General features: G+C 39.7%; 1 protein-coding gene across 4 annotated transcripts in view; it reads left to right on the forward strand.

Moving 5' to 3' along the window:
• Positions 1-2,001: 2,001 nt before the first annotated feature.
• The window catches only part of LOC146516154 (ras and Rab interactor 2-like), a 50,426-nt gene continuing 33,790 nt past the window's right edge, over positions 2,002-18,637 (forward strand). The window contains exons 1-2 of one of the 4 annotated variants that reach the window (XM_085162018.1): positions 2,002-2,292; positions 15,539-15,674. In XM_085162018.1, coding sequence (XP_085018144.1) covers positions 15,606-15,674 — 69 coding nt within the window. In that variant the 5' untranslated portion in view covers positions 2,002-2,292; positions 15,539-15,605. Of the gene's footprint in view, positions 2,297-15,538; positions 15,675-18,637 lie in introns of all 4 variants that reach the window. The other 3 variants (XM_085162016.1, XM_085162015.1, XM_085162017.1) reach the window with 3 other exon arrangements.

An 18,637-nucleotide genomic window follows, 5' to 3' on the forward strand; every position in this document is an offset into this window, starting at 1 on the left:
GATCCAAACCAGAGCTGCAGGGAGGGAAAACAAGCAGACAGGCCATCACTTCTCAGAAATCATTTTGTGTGTCTGTTCAACTGTTTGAATCCTCGATTTTACTTCAGCAGGCTGTTAAATAAAAAAACTTAAAGACGTAAGTATGCACGAGACAGTGCGAGATGTGACGTAATGAATCCCTCAACGTTTAAAGGAAACTCAAGGTAAAGTCAACTTTCATAGTCAACTCTTATCATCTTGGTTAATGATATACTCTCACAACTTTTCTCCCCATAAATATCTCATTTGGAACAATCAGGATATTAAATTTAAGAACAAATCATTATATATTCAGAGATGGGTTGATAGAAATATTTTACCTGTGAGTCAATTACTGAATGATAATGGTCAATTATTTTCTTATAAGGAATTTTTGTCTGTTTATGATTTTCCTGTCACTCCAAGAGAATATGCTGTGGTTTTTGATGCGATACCAGATGGAGTGAGAAGGTTATTGGTGTCTGCTCCTAAGGGTAGAAATTGTATTATTCCAGAACTAAATCCCGGTAGCATATACATCGGTAACATCTGTCCTTTATTGAGTGATAAAGCCACAAATCAATGTATTAGACAAATCATTCAAAGAGATATTGTTTCCAAACCTGCAGCTGTATTTTACTGGAACAATATTTACAATGATATAGACTGGAAAAACACTTGGATTCTATCAAGGAAATTTATTATTACTAATAAGATAAGAGAAGTTACTTTTTTAATGTTTATTTATAAGATTTTAAGTTCAAAGTTACATAACGTCACACCAGACAAAGGACATAAGATTCAAAAACAATAACATTTAAGCACAGAAAAAAAAAAGAAAAAACAGAAACCAAACACAACAAAAAAAGACCCCAAACAGGAAAACAGGAAAGAAAAGGAAAAAAATAAAAACAAAATAAATAAATAAATAAAAATACACCAGTTACCCAGTACAAATCAAAAGTTCAAAAGAGACACCAATGTCCAAAAAAGATGATCTTCTGTGTGAGTTTAGACAGGGCAACAGAGAGTTCACCAAGACCGGAAGATGTGGGAAACATGTTCAGGAAGGACTCAGGGTCCGGCAGAGGTGCAGTTTCACACAAACACAAAGTGCAGTCAAATAGGTTAAAGTTTATGTTAAATTCCCATTAATATGATTGAGAAAAGGGCCCCAGATTTCGACAAACTTAAAATGGGTGTCAGCCAAACGATAACGAACCTTTTCAATATACAAACAAGCAATCATCTCACGTAGCCAAACCCTGAACAGTGGAGGAGATGGTGATTTCCAGGCTCTAAGAATAAGTCTTTTAGCTACAGAGAGAAGTTACTTTTAAGTTGGTCCATAGATGTTATCCGGTAAAGACATATCTGGTTAAATTAAAAAAAAAGAAATTATTGATACTCTTTGTACTTTTTGCAGCAATGCAGAGGAAACAATATGTCATTTATTTTGGGAATGCACTTATACACATGTATTTTGGATTGATCTAAATAATTTTATAAACACCAAAATTGATTCCTCATGTAAACTGAAGTTTCAACATATTCTATTTGGACTCTCACATACCGACAAAATAATTCCAGGGAAAAAATATATTATTAATCTTCTGATTATTTTTGCCAAATTTCACATACATTGTACAAAATTTTCTCAACAGCGTCCAAACATATTTGCCTTTAAAGCCCTGTTTTCCAATTATCTGGAGAATCTTAAGAACAGTACTAACTCCAAAGCGTGTAAAACACAAGAGCTGTGTCGAATGTATAGTTTCACTTGACTTACGTGTTGTTTATTTATACCTTGAGCGCTTCCTTTTTTCTTTTTTTTTCAGTTATTTTGTTTATCTGTTTTCTCCTAAAGTATACCTTTTTGTTTACGTACTTATATGTGTATACATAACTTGTTCAAGACACTGCAAGCTGTGGAATTTTTCATACCCTTTCTATATTCAACATCACTATGTATGTTTGTTGTTCAATTGTCTAAATAAATGATGAGAAAAAAAAAACTCAAGGTAAAGTCATGTCTCAGCCAATCAGAAGGAAGCATCGTATTACCGCCCTCCTCCTCTCCCTCCTGTTCCTCCCCCTGTGTCTCCAACACCTCAGCTGTCTAACCCCGAAGTCTCCGTTAAAGGATGTAACCGACAGACACTGGGGGGGGACCAGAAGCTCCTCGGTGCCACCGGACAAACCGAAACATCCCGGAGGGTTTTTATCATGGACAAAAGCAGCAGTAACACACCGACGTAGATCAACCACAGTAAGGTTAGTGGACGCAGTAGTTCTAAAACTTTCAGGAAACGCAGGACAAATGTTTGCAGACACGGGTGACGGGAGTTTTCCTCCGTGCTGCAGAGGAACAGCGACAAATGCGCTAAAGTCTGTTTATTCTGCGCACTTTGTTTACGCGGCGCGCCTTTTCGCTTCCTTCTGCAGAGGCATCGCTAAAACAAACAGAAGCATTTTGTAAAGTTCACATGAGGCTGAGCTGCTCTTCCATCATGATCTGAAAGCATAAAGCTGCTGGTAAAAATAAACACATGTTCATGGCTGTAAATCAAACTGCGACTTCAAAGCTTTGGATTTTTCTTTCAAATATGATAAAACCCAGGCACAAAAGTTTTACTTTAGGGACTGTAGAAACCATCACACTCTTCTTTGTCGAAAAAAAAAACAAGATCCCCTCAGGGTGCTTTACTTTTTAGACCTTTCCACTCTTTCTTCTACTCTGACCCTTTGATGCCCCTGTGAGGCCAAAACAAATTCAGAAATAGAGTAAATCTCTTTGTCCCCAGTGCCAGGCTAGCAGGGTTTAAACGTCTCAATTTGATAATTAAAAAAAAGCCTTCTGACCAAGGCCAGATGATTTAATGGGTGTTGTGGTAAGCAGCAAGTTTTAATACAAAGAATAACTTTATTTCTACGGCACTTTGGAAAACACAGAGAAAGAGCTTCACAGTGTAAATAAAAAACTGGTTTAAAACAATTAACAGACGTGATTGGCTGAGGGAGGTTGTTCCAGGGTTTGGGGGCTACACTACAAACTCACTGTGATCACCTCTGGTTTTAAAATCAGAGCGTGGGACAGTAATGAGACCATGATTGGCTGATCGAAGAGGCTGGTTGCAGCAATTAGATCTTAAAGCTCTACTATATAAGCAGCAGGCCGTCCATGTAGAGCTTTATATGTTAATAACAGGAATTTAAAGATTATTCTGAATTTCAGTGGGTGCCAGTGAAGAGATCCATAAATAAGTGGGATATGTGAGCACTGGCTAGTTTTCTTATCAGCCGTGACGACTAAGAGACACACGTGAAGAGAGAATTACAATAATCAAGGCCAGAGAAAAGTTCCAGATGATTAAATAGGAAAGGAACTGATTGAAAGGGTTGATTATTTGCAGTATCTCTGACATGAGGGAAACAAGGGTGAGCTGAGAGATGTGAGATTCAAAATTCGGATGCTGGTCAAAGATGATGCAGAGGTTCTGAGTAGATGATTTGATGGTGCTGGCAAGAGCTACTGTACTGACCTCCTAGGGAAAAGTGTCCGTGCCAAACATAAAACCTCAGTTTTACTATAAATGAGATGAAGGAAACTTTGATACGTCTAACAAAGAATGGCAGGAAAGGCATGAGAGGCCGCTGAGGATGTTGCGCTTAACAGGAAAGCATAGCTGTGTATCGTCTGCATACAAGTGGAGTCCATTAAAGTCAAAAAAGAGAGAGAAAAGAGAGTCCATTAAACCCATTTTTTTTAGGTTTTGAAGTTTAATATGTCACAAAGAATGATATATTTAGTCATGGAGGAGAAAAGGACAAGAGAAGGGATTGACACAAAAGTTCTGTGTGTGGACAATTTCATTCAAAGATTTTATCCTTATCAAAAAAAAAAGGCTTAATTTCCAAAGCTGAAGTTGTACTGTGAATGTTACTGTTCATTTTCCAGTGAGGTGCATATGTCTAACGACAGAAGAAAGAACAAAGCTGTCATTCCCAGACGGCTGTGACCGGATGATTTGTGCAGGTTTATCAGCAAACATGTTGATGATATTTAACCTTTTCAGGAAGATTCTCAGCTACTGCTCCGCTAAACGCGACACAACTAAAAAAAAAAGGTCATAAAAATAATTTTAACAATGTTTGTGAGAGGCGTCGCCTTCACTTCCCTTTTCACTCCACAGTTTATGAATGTGACAAACACACAAATGTGGATCTATATGTTTTATATATATCTATAAAACATATAGATGTGTTATATATAAAAAATGTATAACACATAAATAATGGAAAAATAGCTATGTTTCCTTGCTCTACCAAATGAGTTACCTCACTCGCTTTATGAAAATGTATTAATCCTTCCTCAGCTTTGATCCTTTTGTTCCCTCCAATAATTTTCACACAGTCCCTCACTTGTTTAATCCACAGGTTGGATTTTGTGGGGGTGTTCCTGAAATTGAAAGAATTTCTGTATCTTCCAGCAACATGTCCCAGCTCGCTTTCACAACTGCAGGAAGTGCTTCTATCCAAAAAGACGTCTGCACCTAAATGCATATCCGACTCTTTCTTTCCTAAACAAATAGTTAGCTGATGTTTTTTAGAAGAGGCCTAATAAGCTCCCAATTTCCTTATCTAAGCTTCTTCGGAATCTGTTAAGGAGATTAGTTTTACTGCATTTTTGGCACTTTGCAGCCTTTCTACATGCTGCACAGGGGAAATGACTCAGCAAAAAGGTTTTTAAATGAGAAATAACTCGCCAGATTGTCAGATTTGGGTTGTGAAGCTGATGTTGTTTTTTTCCTGCATTGGCTTTAGAAGAACAGAGTTTTTGTTTAAATCACATTTGCCTGCAGCTTCAAGGCAGAACTGAAAACTCCAAACAGGTTTATGGAAAGTGACGTCAGGCTGGCTGGACGGGGAAACGGCCGCTCGAGTCGGTGTGAGAGGAAAGCGTCCGGTGGGGGATGTTAACACTGAGCGCTTTGATTGCAGCCTCACTGATGTCGGCTGTGATCCTGCAGAAACGGGCTGGGTTCTGGTTTTCCCATTTTGGCTTTGCGCTGACTGAAGATTTCAAGTAAAGAAAAAGTCTCTGGTTGAACATTTAAATGCCAGAATTTATCAACGAAACTCATTTGTTTCATTTGTCTTGAGGGAATTCAAGTGTTTAAACATTTCCATGACTCGATTCGTTACCGTACATAATATTACAGCCACTGATAATAGAGACTAGACCAGAATTATCCTTCAAGGAAACAACATTGATTGCATTCATCGTAATGAATCATTGCAGCATCTTAGTACCTACAGTGGGGGAAATAATTCCAATATTTGCTGAATTTGTAAGTTTGCTCACCTACAAAGAAATTATTTTATTTTAATCACCTAAAAGTTTGATTTGATTTGCTTGTTACTGAGTATAATGAGTATTTAATCACATGCAAAACATGACTTAGTGCTTGATGGAGAAACCCTTAAAGCAGTAAGATGTTACTTTCTCAGGTTTGCAGATTTCTCATGAGATATTTGGGCCCCAACTCACCACAAACTCTCTGAATCATTCAGGTTTCTTATTTGCCGCTTGTCACTTTGAAGCTTGAGGTCTGGAGGCTGGCGAGGCCACTTTGTGAAAGGCCTTCTTTAGCTCCCTGTTGTTGCTGTGGTAGTATGTAGGCCCATCGTCTGCGTGAGGAAAGGAGCTTCTTGTCCAAGATGTGACATACATAGCGTGATCTATTGGCCCCTCAATCCAGCAAAGTCATCCTGTAGACTCAGCAGAAAAACAGCCCAAAGCATGACGTTTCCTCTCCGTGCTTGACTGTGAGGATGCTTCTTCGGCTGCTTGCTGCCATTTGTGTGTTTTAATCTATAATAAGTAAGCCTGCAAAACTGCAAAGCGCTCATTCAAAAATAATTACAGTCACAATGTTAAATGCACTGCTGCTATTACTGTGTCGTGAGTCTTTGTGTTGGGAGATGAGGTCGTCTTCTGCTGAGAAACACCTCCAGATGCTGCTTCTGAGAGGAGAGTCTTACATTTATACAGACACAGAAGGAAACAAAATGTGTTTAACTTAAATTAAGGGTTCTCGTTCTCCCAATGCATTCTTTGTGATTTTTACCTCATGAATATGTAAAATTTTGGCTGAGCTACAATAAAATTATTGGAGTATTTTTCTAGAGTGAGAAGTCTTGTGTAAATTCAACATAATGTTCAAGTTCAAGTTCAAATTTTATTCGCCACATGCAGTGGCAGGTTGCCCTGCAGTGGAATGAACCCGCCCCCCGACCTTACACACACGACACAGACATCACATGGGGATACAAGTCAGAGAACGGTTGCATTACAGAAAAACCACTGAAATGTACACTACAATGGGAAAGTACAAGAGGAAAAAAAGAGACCTCTACTCATGCTGGGCTACAGGAGGACAGCATGAGAACAGGAAACAAAAAAACTCCTCTGCACAGAAAGCACATAAATCCACAGTACAATGTGGATTTATGTTGACGTTTTGTCCTTAATGACAGCACAGCAGAAAATCCCTAATGAAGTAAGAAAACTTTCAAACCTGTTTCCAACACATTTTTCATATATGTGTATATGATATGAAATATACACCTGATTATAGGAACTACTCATAACTAAAGCACTTTGGAGGTCCTGGTAGGCAGATTTGGCACAGCTGGCTATTTTTCAGTTTTCACACGTCATGTTAAGCCAATTCTAGCCAGCTTCTAGATGCACTTTGTCTTTAACCCTTTAAAACCGGTGGGAGCGGGCATGCTCTGTTTTGCGTAACTATTTTTAAATCCCGGTAGTTCTGCAACCACGTAAGCTAGCGCAATCATTTTTTTTGCATATGAAACCGGAGGAGTTGTACTTACATCTTATGCCATCAGCTTGTCCTCGGTCACAGTTTCCTTCCACATATAGCTTTGCAAAAACTGCATAAAAAGCATTTGCAGCAACAAAAACATAATATTCCAGAAACACGCTTTGCCGATCCGATCAGCTGTTCATAACACTTCCTAGGTTGGAATAGACGTCAGCGCGAACTTTTGCATGTCCGCCGTTACCTGCCCGAAACCGGAAGTGACGTCATTTCGCGGAAATGTAGTTTTTTTTTACCATATAACCTCATGAGCCTATACTGGTGTTTTTAAAAGTTATCTTTGACTTTATCACTTTCTGTGTGGTTTCTGGGATGCTTAGGACTCATATTGCACTGCTGGAAATAGTTTATTTTGATGCATATGCTGCTTTTTTGCAAATTTGCATTATAATATTTATTTTTGTTTTTCCTGCAGTATATAAAAATTGGTGTATTTCAAAAATAAAACTATGAAGACACTCAAAATACATTTCCTGTGGTGGGAAACTATTTTGTGCAACTTTTTTGTATTTACAGTTTTGAGGGATAAGCCTCTTAAATTTCTCTAACTAGAAATATATGTTAAAAAAGCAAAATCAATTTTCAATTTTTTTGTAGTTTATTGCACTTTGTTGCAATTTATGTAATTACTATGCACTTAATGCATACATATTATTAAAATCTGGGCTGTAATGGTTGTATTGATGTATAGCAACTTGAAATGCTCCCAAAAATGGCTCCACAGCATGTAAAAATATAATATAAGCTCTGGCGGACTTGGTTCTATGGTAGGTCTTAAAGGGTTAAGGCCACATCTTAAGCACTGGTTACAGGCTGGTTTGGGTTGACGTGAGTGTCTAGTGTTTGTTTACCCTTCTCTTCCTTATCTCATTTGGAAATTCCCAAACTATCTGCTCCATCTTCCGCCCCTTCATCTTCCTTTCTAGTCTGGTAAAGTCCGGAAAGCATCCGAGCGTTTGCACCGAGGAGCTCACAGCTCAGCTCCATCCAGTGTTTCTGTTACTAATTTAAAGGGGAGCAGCACAGGGAAAAATATCCAGGCTTTTCTCGGCTGACCTTTCGTTTGGAAAGTTTTGGCTGGGCGTTGCTGGTGCCTGACACGGTTTCTAACCATGATTTAATCCTGTGGCACTCTGATTATATGTGAAGCTGGATTTGTCTGATTGGCACTTTGAGTATTTTCAGGAGTCTCTTAAAGCTGTGATTAGAGGTCAGGCTGTTGGTCCACTTGGTGTTTGACTGACAAGAGATTCATAAACAGCTCATGGAAAAAATGAGAGTAATCCAACCCTTCTGTCCTCCTTTTAAAAATCTGTGAGTGATCAGATTCTTCAGGTCCTCCCTGGGCCAGTGGGTTTAGCTGAACTCACCAACAACCACTGCTCTGCTCTGCAGCCACAACGAGTCACTTAACGATCTTCCTCTACTGTAGTCGATCCTTTTTAAACAACTCCTTTGCCCTGTTTTGATTAAATGTACCTTTCAAATCAAACGCCCTCTCAGTCCACCTCCAAATGGCTGTTTCCTGCATACACCCACACCATCATCTGGTTTGCCTCAGAGCAATAACGTGACCCACGTGTGGGAGTTCTTATCTGCAGCTGCCTGCAGCCCCCCATCGCCATGCTCTGCTGTTCTGACAGCATCACGGACCCTGTTTGCCTTTTTGTTTGTCTGTTGAGAGTTTGAGTAAAGTCACACTTCATGCCGTCTTTGACAGTTTGAATAAAAACCCACTGGAAAGACATTTATTTAAGACCGGCTGTAAAGAGAAGTGAGAAAATATCACGCAGTTTCACAGCAGTTTATGAAACATTAAATGAATATTTTCCATTTTTATAGGTTGAACATGGTTGGAGGGGTTAGTGTTGGAGTGCATCAAACAGATGATAGTTACTCTTTGCTATTGTATTGTATGCACTCTGAAGCTTTAACATTAGTATTTTAAATGCTGTTATTGTTTTTGAAGCCAGATGTTGTTAGCTAATGCTATCAAGCATTTCTTAACAACGGGAGTCCAAGCGGAGACACACATATTGGCTAATTAGGGCTAATTAATAGGGATGCACCGATACCGATACTGGTATCGGGTATCGGGGCCGATACTGTAAAATGTGTGTGTACTCATACTCGTAAAAGTTAACCGATACCATGAACCGATACCAACTTATTTCATTAATCAGAGGGTGGCTGGTCATTTTTGTTGTAGTTTTTTAGATTGGCCACTAGGGGGACATCCCGCGCTAAACAGGCACAGGGTTAGACGAGTGAGACTGGCGGCTCCAGATAAAAAAGAGAAACTGGAGGCTGCTGTAGCTAGGCTAAACAAAATGTCAGCAGTGTGGAACAGCCAACTTTAACTCAGGTTTTGGAAAAGCGAAGAAAAATGTTTAGAGAAAATCCACGGGCAGTTAAAATAACAGAGGCTCTGACTCATTTTATCGCTCTGGATGACCAGCCAATGCCGGTCGTGGAAAACATAGGATTGCATCGTCTTCTCAGCATACTCGAGCTGCGATATGAAATTGGACACTCTGCAATAATTTAAAAGTTTATTTTATTCTCAAACCTAATTTGTGTTTATTTTATTCCAAACAGAAGTGTTTATTTATTATTCTGAAAGCTCAAGACAATAGTTCAGTGATATTTTGTTAAATTACAATGTGGAGACTCTGCAATAATTTAACAGAAGTGCTTATTTTTCACTTGAAATTTTTTGTGGTCATTTTTATTACGATTTTATTTTTTATCGGCAGAGAATAAAATAAAACCTGTCTTCCAATTCATTGTATTTGTGTGTGTGTGGTAGAAGTATCGGTTTTTGTACTCTGTATCGGCAAGTACTCAGATCCAAGTATCGGTATCGTATCGGTTTGAAAAAATTGGTATCGTTGCATCCCTACTAATTAACATACAAAACCCAAGAAATTCACTCATTAGATCTGAAGCACAGCAGCTTTAATATTAGTCCAGTAAGATCATATGAAGTCTGTGTTTCGCTTCCACTGTTAACACATAAGAAGCATTAAAGGTTGAGTTCTATTGTGTCACACTGTGAACTGGAAATTGTAATCCATACTTTATTTCATCACATCTGGATTCTTGTAATTAGTGGTTTACTTGGGTAAACTTCCTTGGAACATCTGCAGGTTGTTCAGAGCGCTGCTGCGCGGCCTCACATGTCACACTGTTGCTCATTCAGTTGCATTCACTTCACATCAACTTCAAACTCCACTAAGACTTTCAGAGCTCTGCATGGACGAGTAGAAGCATATATCAGTGAACTTTTACACCCATACATCCCCAGCAGGTCCCTGAGGTCATGTGACCTAAAGGAGACAGAGCTTTTGCAAGAGTGACCTCCGACTCTTGAACTCTCTCCCACCGAGCCTGAGATCTGTGGACTCTCTGCTTTTGAGGAACTTTTTACTTGGATATTTAAGCTGTTTTCCTGTCGACCGTTCTTTGACATTATCTTGAAAAGTGCCATATAAATAGAATTTTATTACTTTAAACACTTCCATTTCACTCGAATTTTAACCCTTTGCACTGTTGTTGTGTTACAATAGTCGTGCTGACTATGTTTTGTAGCTTGCGTTGCGTGTATGATCCTGTTATCAGTGTGGCACAGAGCTTCATTCCTGACTGCATTCAAATGGAAAATTCAACACCGCAGAGATGAAATACAGTGTGACTGTAACAAGCTACGGTTTGGGTGAAGTGTTATGGTTAAGTGCCTTTAGCATGAGTTCTTTTTAATGCCCAATAGACAGTAAAAAACATGGACATATCTTCCAGGACAGAAAAAATAAAGTGAAATGATTTGAAATAAACTTGCGTTCTGGCTGAAGGCCATCGGATGGCGAAAGCTGTGGTTGAAAAACATTTCCGGTCCTGGGAAAACGGCATTCCAACCCCTGACATCTGTAAACACTTTCCTGCTGCATTAATGGGCTCAGTCACTCATTTCGGTCCATTTTGTAGATCTTGGTCATGGTATGCTTCAAAACAGAGGATTATCCGTGGTATGCTCACTGACTAATGCCCTATAATTGAAACCGAGATGGTAACAGTGAAAACGTTCATCGTAGTGCTCCAAAAGGAGACTTTAGAAACAAATCTCTGACATTACGGCAACTACAGCTGCGGGTTCGTGGTTTTTCTTTTTTTGGTTTTTTTTTTTCCTCTTTTTTTTTTATTCAAATCAGGCAACAAAGTATGTATCTCATTTACAGTGACATGGGTTTTTTTCCCCTCTTTTTCCCCTTCCCTTCCTTCCTCCAATCATATATCTATGTCTATACATACACATTTATATACCTAAATAAGTATATACAAAGGAGGGGGAGAGGAAAAAAAACCCCAAAACAAACACCCCCCCCCCCCCCCAAAAAAAAAAAACAACAAAAAAAAAAACAATATGGGAGGAGGCCATCCCTCCCAGTTTTACTTATTAAAGTAATCTATAAAGGCCAAATTAGGTAAAACTGTTTAACATTATCTCTCAATGAGAATTTAATTTTCTCCAACTGTAAATGATACATTGTGTCTCTTAACAAAGCAGAATGAGTTGGGGGGGGGGGGGCTTTATTTTTCCAATTTAGAAGTATAAGGCGTCTTGCAAGCAATGTTATAAAACTCAGAGCACAAATTTGTTTATTATTTAAGTATTTAACTGTAGCTACACCAAATAGTGCCATTACTGGGGGGAGCTGTTTTTTAAAAAATATCAGACAAAGTTTTAAATATTTTAGGGCTCACTTCTGGTTAGTTTTCGAACGAGGATCATCTGAGGGTGATCATTTTATTTGCTGTATTGCTTGAGAAATTTCCTGAATTTTCCTCCCAGAAGGACGTTTTCAAAAAGTTTTTTTTTTTTAAATCATCTGGATCATACTTTCATCGCCAGGTCTCTGTCTTATAATTTCTTTCTTAGGTTGGAAGCTCTCACAAAAAAAAGGTGATTTTTTGATGGAGCTGTGAAGAGGTGCTCATCTTGTTTTCCTACATTACCCAGCATGCTCTGCGATCCATCAGCTGCTCAGAGGTTTGTGTTGTGGAAACACATTCATCAGATTTCATTGGCACGTCAGCTATTATCACACCTTTTACCAAATCGACAGCAGAAGAAGACAAAGAAAGTAAAGTTCACGTCATGTGTGTTTCTCCTGACATTCTCCGTTTGTGAAAATGAAACCACGATGGCTGAGGCAGACGATCGGTTCTGTTTAGAGAACATCAGGAAATGGGTGCAGTCTCTGCACAGTTTATATTAGAGCTTAACCAGCATTTGTTTGACTTCACTGTGGGTTATTCAGGCTGTAACTAACAAGTATCGCTCAGTCGGTATTAACTTTCAGTCATTAGAATCATTTTATTCTTGTTTTGTCTGTAATAAAACCCACAGCAGCCAAACCCTGTTGCAGCATAACTTAGAGATGATTCGGGGTCATCTTTGCATGTCTGACTGAAGCATTCAAACATCATCACTGAAATACGACGGAGAACATCTGAAGGTCGTCACTTCAGAAGCCAGATTCAGAAATAATCCCTGCAGAGCAGTTTCCTGCATGTAACTGATTTATGCTTTTCTTTCTGCTGTAACATCTTTAAATTTATGGCTACATGTATTAAGCTGTTGTTTTATCACCTTGTAAACTTTTTGTTTCATCTTAGCAAACAAATCTGATTTCCAATATAGACTGTATATAAAAGATGGATGAGATGGATGAGATGTCTACTGTCCGGACAGTGTGATGAAACAGGCGCTGCCCTGTGTGCTGCTGACACAGCACTTGGACTTGAGCCACTGCACTAGTATATTTATCCCAGTAGTTTGGAAATTCCCAGGTTAGAGCAGCCAAAGAAAACCCTCAAGTAACCAAACAGTTTCAGTGACTAAGATGACCTCATTTATGACCAGTGTTGGTCAAGTTACTTGAAAAAAGTAATCAGTAACTAATTACCGATTACTTCCCCAAAAAAGTAATCCCGTTACTTTACTGATTACTTATTTTCAAAAGTAATTAAATACTTAGTTACTTTTTAAAAACACGATTTACAACCTGAATAGGTGATAAAGTGATAGATCTTTCAGCCCAATTCTACTTTTTCTGCATAATCATCATACAAAATGTAATCAAATGGAAAAGTCTCTTTTTAAAACTTGTTTTATTAGTTTTAATCTTTTAACTTTATGCATCAAGTAAAAATTAAATTATATGCAACATTCTCTGACTGGAAGAAATTAGTTTAACATTTAAACCTATTTTCTGCACATTCCAGCACATAATATAAAATATTTTTTGTGTTTACACTCAGTCTTTCAAATAGATGCAAGTAAAACACAGCAGAAAATAAATAAAGTCAAAGACTAGCGGTCCTGTTGCTCTATTTTCACCTGTAAAGCAGGAGTGGGGTAGGCGGAGGGTTACCCTGGTGCAGGTGTGCAGCGGTCAGTGGAAGAATCCGCGAGTTTCTCTGTGAGTTTCCCATTACGTCGTAGCTACTCGGTGCTTGCTCGGAAGTTTAGGGGTTTTTTTGCTGCAAAAAGAAGTTTTCTTCCCACGCACAACGGACACTAATGTTTTTGTCACTTTTTATGGAATCAAACTCAAAGTAAGGTCAGTACTTCCACGCTTTAAATGCTGCAAGCTCATACTCTCTCTGCACTCGATATATGATCCATTGTTGATCTGCACACAGCTGTTGTCACGAACGTCGCACTCGCTTACGTCACTGTCATGAGACATTCTCGCAAAAAATCACGGTTTTAGTAACGCAGTAACGCAGCGTTCCTACGGGAAAGTAACGGTAATCTAATTACTGTTTTTGCAATAGTAATCCCTTACTTTACTCGTTACCTGAAAAAGTAATCAGATTACAGTAACGCGTTACTGCCCATCTCTGTTTATGACCCCACTATATTTCATACAGAAGAAATTTTATGTAACAATAGAGTTTTTAGTTCTGCATTAAATCTGTAGATGCGCTGCAGCCGCAAACAACATAACCTGAACTGCTCCTGCCTAAAGTGTCAGGACATCCTGCACAGATGTAAATGCTGGGAATAGCCTCCATCACTTGTAGATAAACAGCAGAGTCATAAATTCATTAAAAAGTGACCTAAAAAGTGACCTTTTCTTAACATGTTCCAACATGTGCATAATAAATGTGACAAATGTCATTAAAAACAAGAAAACATAAATATTTAAAAATCTGTCAAAAATCCCAAATTTTTAAAAATTATTGCATAACAACAACGATGATTCTGGGTTGTAGATGTGTAACATTGGGATATTTTGCAGCAGTAAATCATCCTGCTGCCGGTTTGTTATCTGTGGTGGAATAATCTATAAAAAACAAAGCTTCTTTCTATTGTCCTTGAAACACAAAGGGTCCATTTTTGTAAACTTGTAGTTTCCTAAATTTATGATAGGAAACATTTTTATGATTAAAAATATCCCAGATGCCGCCCCCCTCCAAAGTTGCATGAAAGGAGTTGAGGTGGGTTAAGCATCTGATTGCAATGCTTCCTGCGTATGGCGCTCTGAGCATGTCCTAAGAAGAACGCTCTGGGGTAGACTCGGGACACGCCGGAGAGATCGTATCTCTGAGCTGGCCTGGGAACGCCCCTGTGTTCCTCCGACTGAACTGGAGGAAGTGGCTGAGGAGAGGGAGGTCTGAAAATGGACAGTTGGATGGTTAAAGGCTCGTGTAATAAAATGTCTCAATAAGTAAAATTAAATAAAAGTCAGTAAAAATACAAATTTAAATAAATTAGTGTTTAAAAACCTGATAAAAATATAATTGAGTGAGAGCAGTACTGCAGACAAATACATGAAGATTCATAGTTTTATTCAAACTGTTGCACCAGGATATGTTCTGTATTATATTTCATTGAACCGAGGGTGGGTTCGTTGGGGCACCATAAGTGTGGATGAGCTGGTCGTCACTTTCCTGACCTGAACCTGCGGACTGTGTCAACCCTCTGAGGGGTGGGGCTAATGGCTTCCTGTTTGAGGGAGATAAAAGTGGATGTGTAGACTGACGGACAAATGGCGCCCTGATTCACCAGGCCTATGAACCTCTGCAGGAAAGGGAAGTGGTAGTCTTAATAGTTTCAGCCTGGCTGCAGAGAAGGGCAGGTCGATGGAAAGATTCAGATACAGAGACAACGATAAAGACCATAAAAGAGATGTTAAAAATGTGAAGGCCTGTTTCTGTTTTCACTTTATGGAAGTTAAAAACCACCAGACATTTATGTTTTCTCATATTTGGAGACATGAATTTTCGATGGGTGGGGAAGGAAAGCAGCTGTGTTGGAACTGAGGCCGTCCGGGATGGAAAATAAATTATGACGGGATGAGGACATGAGAACAGGATGAAGGAATGAAGAGAGTGAAAATGTGATACGGTGAGGAAACGGTGGAGACAGGTAATCAGAGGACAGCAGTTTAGCCCAAAATAAAAAAGGGGGAGGAGGGAGGGGAGTGACAATCAAAGATTCCCAGCAGACGAGCATCACTGTAACCCCGACTGTGGCCGAAACTGGAATTTCCTCTGGGTGCACCACAGCTCAAGTGTCTGAAGCGAAGCATGTTTTTGTCCCACAGAGCGCCAGCCTCTGCAGACGCTGACCTAAAAGGAAGAAGGACCGAGTCCTGCTGACAGGAAGACAACATGGCCTCCAGCTCGCAACCCAGAAATGCTTCCTGTGGACTCAGAGACAGGAGCAGCAGTTTCTTTAAGGTAAGGACTGGACGGCTCTGTGGAGACAGCAGAACAAAGATCATGCAGGAAAGTAAGTCATCACATTTGTGTGGCAGATGCTGAATTTTATGAAACTATTTAAACTATTTTTTTTACCTTTTGGATTAATTGAACAAACAAACTGTAGCTGAGATGATTTAGATTAAGGGTGATGTGAAAACCGAGATAACTGGTTGATTGGACGGATCAGGACAGGAAACGATGAATGTCTGTTTCATATTTGAAACTTATTTACACATTCAATTCAACTTTGTTTACATATCACCAAGTCACAACAACAGTTGCCTCAAAGTGCTTTATATCAAAAGGTAAACACCCTACAATAATACAAAGAAAATAGACAAAACCCAACAATCATGTAACTCCCTGTGAGCAAGCGCTTTGGTGACAGTGGGGAGGAAAAACTCCTGTTTTACAAGAAGAAACCTCAGAGCAGAACCCGGCTCAGGGAGGGGCGGAGCCATCTGCTGTGACAGGTTCTGGGTTTGGGGGAGGAAGTGAGGACAAAGACATGCTGTGGAAGAGAGCCAGAGATTAATAATAACTAACGATTAAATGCAGAGAGGTGTGTCAACACATATCAGATAAATAGTCACAGATGTTGGCTGTGAAAACAAAAAGTCCGCCCACCTTCTGTTTGCAAGGCGCAGCCAATCAGAAGAAAGTTGCCTTAAAGAGGAGGAGTTAAAACAGCTTGTTTCAGACAGGAGATGAAGATAAAGAAGGCTTATGTTGAACATTTAGTTATGCAAAGCTGCCCCAGTAGATTTTAGAATAAAAACATGAAAGTGAACAAGAATTTTTGCTTTAAGCTACAAACTGGTGTCATAAAAGGTTCCCCGCTGGCAGCAGCTGTTCAGCTGCTTATCATGCACACCCCTCAGATAACTAACATAATTATTCTGTTGATAATTAGGTATTTTTCTGAGTGTTTTAAACTGCTATCACATTTCTTCTCCTTCCTCGTCCTCTCGAGTTGCCACAGCAGATGATCTGCCGCCGTCTCACCCCAGCAACCTCCTCTGTCACACCAACCTCTTTTTCTTTTCCTGGCAGCTCCATCTTCAGCATCCTTCGCTCAGTGTCCCCTCACTATTCCTCCTCTGCACATGTCCAAACCATATATCAGCAGGTCTCTCCCTCTACCTGTCATTTCCCCTTTTATTTAAGTTTGCCACCAATTACAACCTTCCCTCTCTCCTCCTACACTGTCTTCATCCAGCAGGAGCTCAGTTTTTTCTGGTGCCCTGCTGTTCGACAGCAACGGTGCTGGTTTCTGATGATCTTGAATATCTGAATGCAGTACCATCTCTTTTACTCTATACTCCAGAAAGCACAGCACCAGTGATCTAGGCGGAGCGCCTTCTTGGGGCTTTGGGGCGAGTGCCCGGTGGCAGCGCTGGATTCCGAGGTTTATTCCCGCAACCGAGGGCCGATTTGAGCCTTTATCAGCTTCGTTACAAACTCTATCAGATCAGGGCCCTCTGATCCCTCCGGTACCCCATGTATGCGGAGATTATTCCGGCGTGAGCGTGCTTCTAGTTCGGTTAGCTTTGCTCGCAGGGTCTCCTGGCTCTCCATCATGAGAGCGAGTGCCTCCTTAACCTCCGTGTCCCATTCTTCAATCTTGGTTATCCGCTGTTCTGCCTCCTCTACCCTTGCCGTGGTAGCCATTAGCTCCTTTGTAGTTTCTTGAAGTTTCTCGTTAATTTCTCCTTTGAACTCGTTCAGTTCCTTTTTCATATCATTGCGGAAAGAAAGTCGAAACTCGCTCGTTTCACTTTTAAGGTCCGACCTCAGAGCCCGGATCTCATCGTAGATAGCTAGCATGAAGGGACTAGCTTTGCCATTATTCTCCTCTCCGCTGCGAGTTTCCTCGACTAATTCTCCCCTTTCCCGTCTCGAGCTTGGTTTGCCTTTGGGCTTTTTTTTGTTTATCCCCGTCCATGTCAAGTTTAGGTACTGTCCTTTGTGTCTGAATATTCTTCCAAGAGGATTATTTCCAACCGGCAGGGAGCCGAAACTTTCAAGCAGCCATTTGCTATAGCGCCAAACCGGAAGCCGAATATCTGAATGTTTGATTTGGGAAAGATTCCAGGCTTGGGATCTTGCATATAGTTTCTTTAAAAAAAGTTCTGATTGGCCACATTTGTCTATCAACAATCACAAATAATTTCATAAACCAGATGTTCAGTAATCTTTTTTCTTCTTACCATTTTTGAGACAGACTCATGAATGTCTTCATGATTTGTTTTTATTAGTATTTTTAAAGCACTCGTCAGAGTCTGTTTGGATTTATGCACTCTGGGATTTCTTTATCCTGTTGAGGTTTTATCTTAACTTTAAATTCTCACCATTATTAATTCTGACTAAGCACTTTTCCTTCATGTAATCAGGATATATGGACTGTTGACTGGTGAAATACCAAAGTGGATCAGTGTGTTTGACAGTTTTCCTCCACTTTCTGCCATGCATCCAAGAAGTTCTGGAAATGAACAAAACCAGCTGGTCTTCCTGGCAGCCTGACAGACTCACAGGACTCTTAAAAACCTCTCTGCCCCTTTCATCTTCTCCTAATTTCTTCTGTTTTCTTTCTCTTCTGCAATCAGTTGCATATTTTTGCTCCAAGTGTCACTCAGATGTGAAAACCTTTTCATGCAGTGCCTGTATGTACTGTTGTAGTCTTGTGTTATGAAAAGACCTGATCTATTTCTCGAGAGTTAACACATGACAGTAAATCTGTTTCCTCGCTGCTTCTGATTTCCTCAGTCTTTCCTCATCTTTTGGTGCCCTAAACATTTTTATTTTGTGTGTGAGCCTTGGTCAGTGTTAGACGGATTGTCCTAACCTTGTGGTAGAAAACCCTGATTTAACTCTGAGGCTGACCTTTAACTTCATCTAATGCCTGAGCCACACAGGCCTAGACACTATTAAGCGACTTC

Source organism: Neolamprologus multifasciatus, chromosome 6 (genome assembly GCF_963576455.1).
Source record: "Neolamprologus multifasciatus chromosome 6, fNeoMul1.2, whole genome shotgun sequence".
NCBI classification, from domain to species: Eukaryota; Metazoa; Chordata; class Actinopteri; order Cichliformes; family Cichlidae; genus Neolamprologus; species Neolamprologus multifasciatus.